The sequence below is a fragment of the Agrilus planipennis genome, unplaced genomic scaffold (genome assembly GCF_000699045.2).
Source record: "Agrilus planipennis isolate EAB-ADULT unplaced genomic scaffold, Apla_2.0 scaffold130, whole genome shotgun sequence".
NCBI lineage: Eukaryota > Metazoa > Arthropoda > Insecta > Coleoptera > Buprestidae > Agrilus > Agrilus planipennis.
In genome coordinates, this window is record NW_020438925.1 from 473,210 (window position 1) to 476,583 (window position 3,374).

At 32.8% G+C, this 3,374-nt stretch overlaps 1 protein-coding gene across 1 annotated transcript; it reads right to left on the reverse strand.

The window, feature by feature from the left end:
- Positions 1-1,633: 1,633 nt before the first annotated feature.
- Positions 1,634-3,157, reverse strand: LOC108736533 (polygalacturonase-like). Its single transcript, XM_018468994.1, has one exon. The coding sequence runs from the start codon at positions 2,911-2,913 to the stop codon at positions 1,780-1,782; it is 1,134 nt and encodes a 377-aa protein (XP_018324496.1). The 5' UTR covers positions 2,914-3,157; the 3' UTR covers positions 1,634-1,779.
- Positions 3,158-3,374: the final 217 nt, after the last annotated feature.

Below are 3,374 nucleotides of genomic sequence, written 5' to 3' on the forward strand. Positions count from 1 at the left end.
TCTCATCTTTCTCACCCGAACCACCACCCACCCATTCCCACGATTCCTGAAAGCAGGCTGAAGAGGGCCTTCCGCCCTACCTTCCGGCATAGTCCGGAGGGACTGCCCGCCCACCAGCATTACTGGCTGGTGGGAATGAAACACCCAAAAGTTTTCTTTTTTTTTTTAGAAATGTTTATCACGTTTCGTAAGCTATTTTTTCTGAAAATATTATACTTATGCCATTCTTCACATTCAAACTTTAATATTTATCGGACAGTATTTCTTGATAATTACAAGCAATGATTGAAGCGATGCTTTCCATAGAGTTGCCAGTTAGAGGGCATTAAGAGGAATCATCTTCATAAACTTCTGATGCAAGAAATACTTGTACCAAGAAACCACAGTGTACAAAAAGTAGGAACAGTTGCTCATTTTGAAGTGGAAACCTGATCTAAACGAAGCGATCTGTCGGCCAGCACTACTTGCAATTAGTCGGGTGTAACCAACATAAAAGAGCTGAACGGTTAAAAATTGTCCATAACACATTAATAGAATCTGACGCTCCAAGAAAAAATTAAACCATAAAGTTAAAAGAATAAAATTGAATCAACAAATAGAGTTCATTTTACAACGTTTGCAATGAATGTGTACTTACTTCAGCATCCATGTAATGCATTTATTACATATGAAATTTTAAGGCGATCAAAACATAAATTTTTTAAAACATATCCTTAGCTCAGGTATTTAGTATTCGTTTCTGATTAACGTTGCCATTATCATACTGATACTCAATGTTTAGAGAATGGATAAATAAATATATTTCACAATAAAGGACGCACTTCTTCACGTGTTCAAAACACTTTCATGCGATGAATGTTCTTTACTTAGAAGAAGTTTTATTTACCTCCTCTTTAAATCACGTAAACTGCGATAATTTTTAAAAGGATTTCCAGAAGTAGGTACTCCATGTCATCCATAAGTATCATATTTATTCATTATTAGCACATAATACAATGTGATAAAAGTATGACAAATGTAAATATTTTTCAACTCAACAATTCTATTCATAATATAAAAAAAACACATTCAAATGTTACGTTGACCTTGCATTTTAGGTAGAACAATATTTTATGAGCATGTAGAGGTCAACGTGAATATAAAACTAGATTTTGAGATTGAAAACTCCCACTGTACTACCGCCATCTTGAAAACAGTACTGCAAAGTTTTCCCCGTACATTTGCCGTAAACGTGAAAATAAAAAATTTCAAGAATATTATAGAAATATCATTTAAGGTAGAAAAACAGTTACAACCCTTAAATAATATTTTTTTGAAAAATTCAGATTTATAACTTTTAGTTTCAATTATACGATAAAAACTTTCTGGACCAAAACTTCAGAGAATTGGATTATTTATGTAATATGTTTGAAAAACAATATTGTGAGACTTATAGTTCTTAAGATATTCTGGTTCGAATAGTTTTATACTGTCATTGACTCCCTCAAAAAATAAAATCTTGTCCTACCCAAAATGCAAGGCTCGGCCGTAATTTTGTAACATGCATACCGTCACATCAGCTTTAATGCCACTCCTTGTTAAAATAATAATTCTTGATATAGGGTGTAATAAAGAGAAAACGTTTATAAATAAATTTCATGTAATACGACTTTTATTTCTTTTATTTCTTTAGTTCTTATTTTTTTCTGTTTATTGTTAAATGATAGAAATAGTTTACTTACTGAGTTATAAATATAACTAAATTTAGACTTGCCATATAACTAAACGAACAACAAGTATTTATATTGTTAAAACACTAGGGTTATTACAGGAAAATCCAGAGTCTTCAGGAATACCAGTACAGTTTACTTTTTTGAGTCCTCCAACAATATTAACGTCTTCAAATGTCCAATTAGATGCTACTCCTTCTGACAAAATAATTAGAACGTTTCCTGCAGTCGGTTGAACTGTACCATGAACATTTCTGAGAGTAATGTTAGATATTTTAAATCCAGGGGTTGGAGTACCTGTAGCTCCACCGTTCAAGTAATCTCCACGAATGACAACTCCATAATTCGTTATATTCCCAACAGTTACATCTTCATAAGTAACGTTTTTTATTACACCAGTAGTGTTGAAATTCGTTTTAATTCGAATTCCATTTGCTGAATTGACAACGGTACAGTTTTTGACATAAAAGTTGTCCACTTCATTTACCCTGTGGTTTCCAATTGATCCAATTGATATACCGTGACCACCGGAACAGTAATTGTGTTTAAATACGGTATTAGTTCCAGATGTTAGAGCTAAACAATCGTCTTGATTATAGACGACACAGTTTGTTATTGTAATTTCATCTGATTCGGAAATACCAAAAGCGTCAGTGTTATGGCCACCATTAAAATCCCCTTCCCTGTCGTCAATGGTAACATTACTTATAGTTACATTTTTACAGCTTTTAATAGCCAAACAATGTTTTGGAGTATTCTTTATGTTTAATCCATTTACTATTGAATTAGTGACACCAGTCAATCTAAGAAATTTTGGTTTTGCTTTTCCTCCATTGCCACCAAGGCCATCCCACCATCGAGATCCGTTGCAGTCAAACAAATTTCCAGGAACACCGATGATTTTTAGGTTATTACCTCTTATTGTAATAAGGTACCCCTCCCATTCTCCATATCCAAAGGTCACTTTATCTGCAAAAAATACAGTTGCACCATCCTGCACGTTTAGCTGTATGTTTTTTCCTGAAGGAACTTCAAAGTTTCTTATAAGTATTTCTTGGCAGTTAGATGTTATTGAAGTTAAATTAGCCAATGAATTGCCAGTAAGCGTACAGTTCGGAGGAACAGTTTCGAAAGTTGCTGATACAACAAGTGTTTGAATCAAGAAATTCCAGTTTACGAGAAACAGAAATAACAAAATCTTCATTTTAGATGATATATCAATGTAGGAATTGTTTGAATTGATCTATTGCAGAAAGATGAATTAAGAGAATCAGTTCACAAAAGTAAAGAGATTATCCATAAAATCACTATTTATGTCAAGAGGCGTTAAACTTAAATAGTAGAATAACTGTTTTGTTACTTGCACTAAACTGTACCCAATTTCACAGAGGTAAAGTTCGAACTATTCACTGGTATTAGAATATGCTGTAGGTACTCGTACAATGATAAGGTTCAAGAGCAAATCCGTTACATGACAATGATAATGTAACTGATGTTTCTCGAAGTAAAAAACATCAGTAGATAAACGAGTAACAATTCCGATTTATTATTACAAAAATACAGACACTGGCAAATGGTTTTATATATTGCTATTTAATTAACTAATTTATTGGTTTTCTGTCAACATATACATATATTCTTGCCAGATTGAGTCATTTTTCAAGT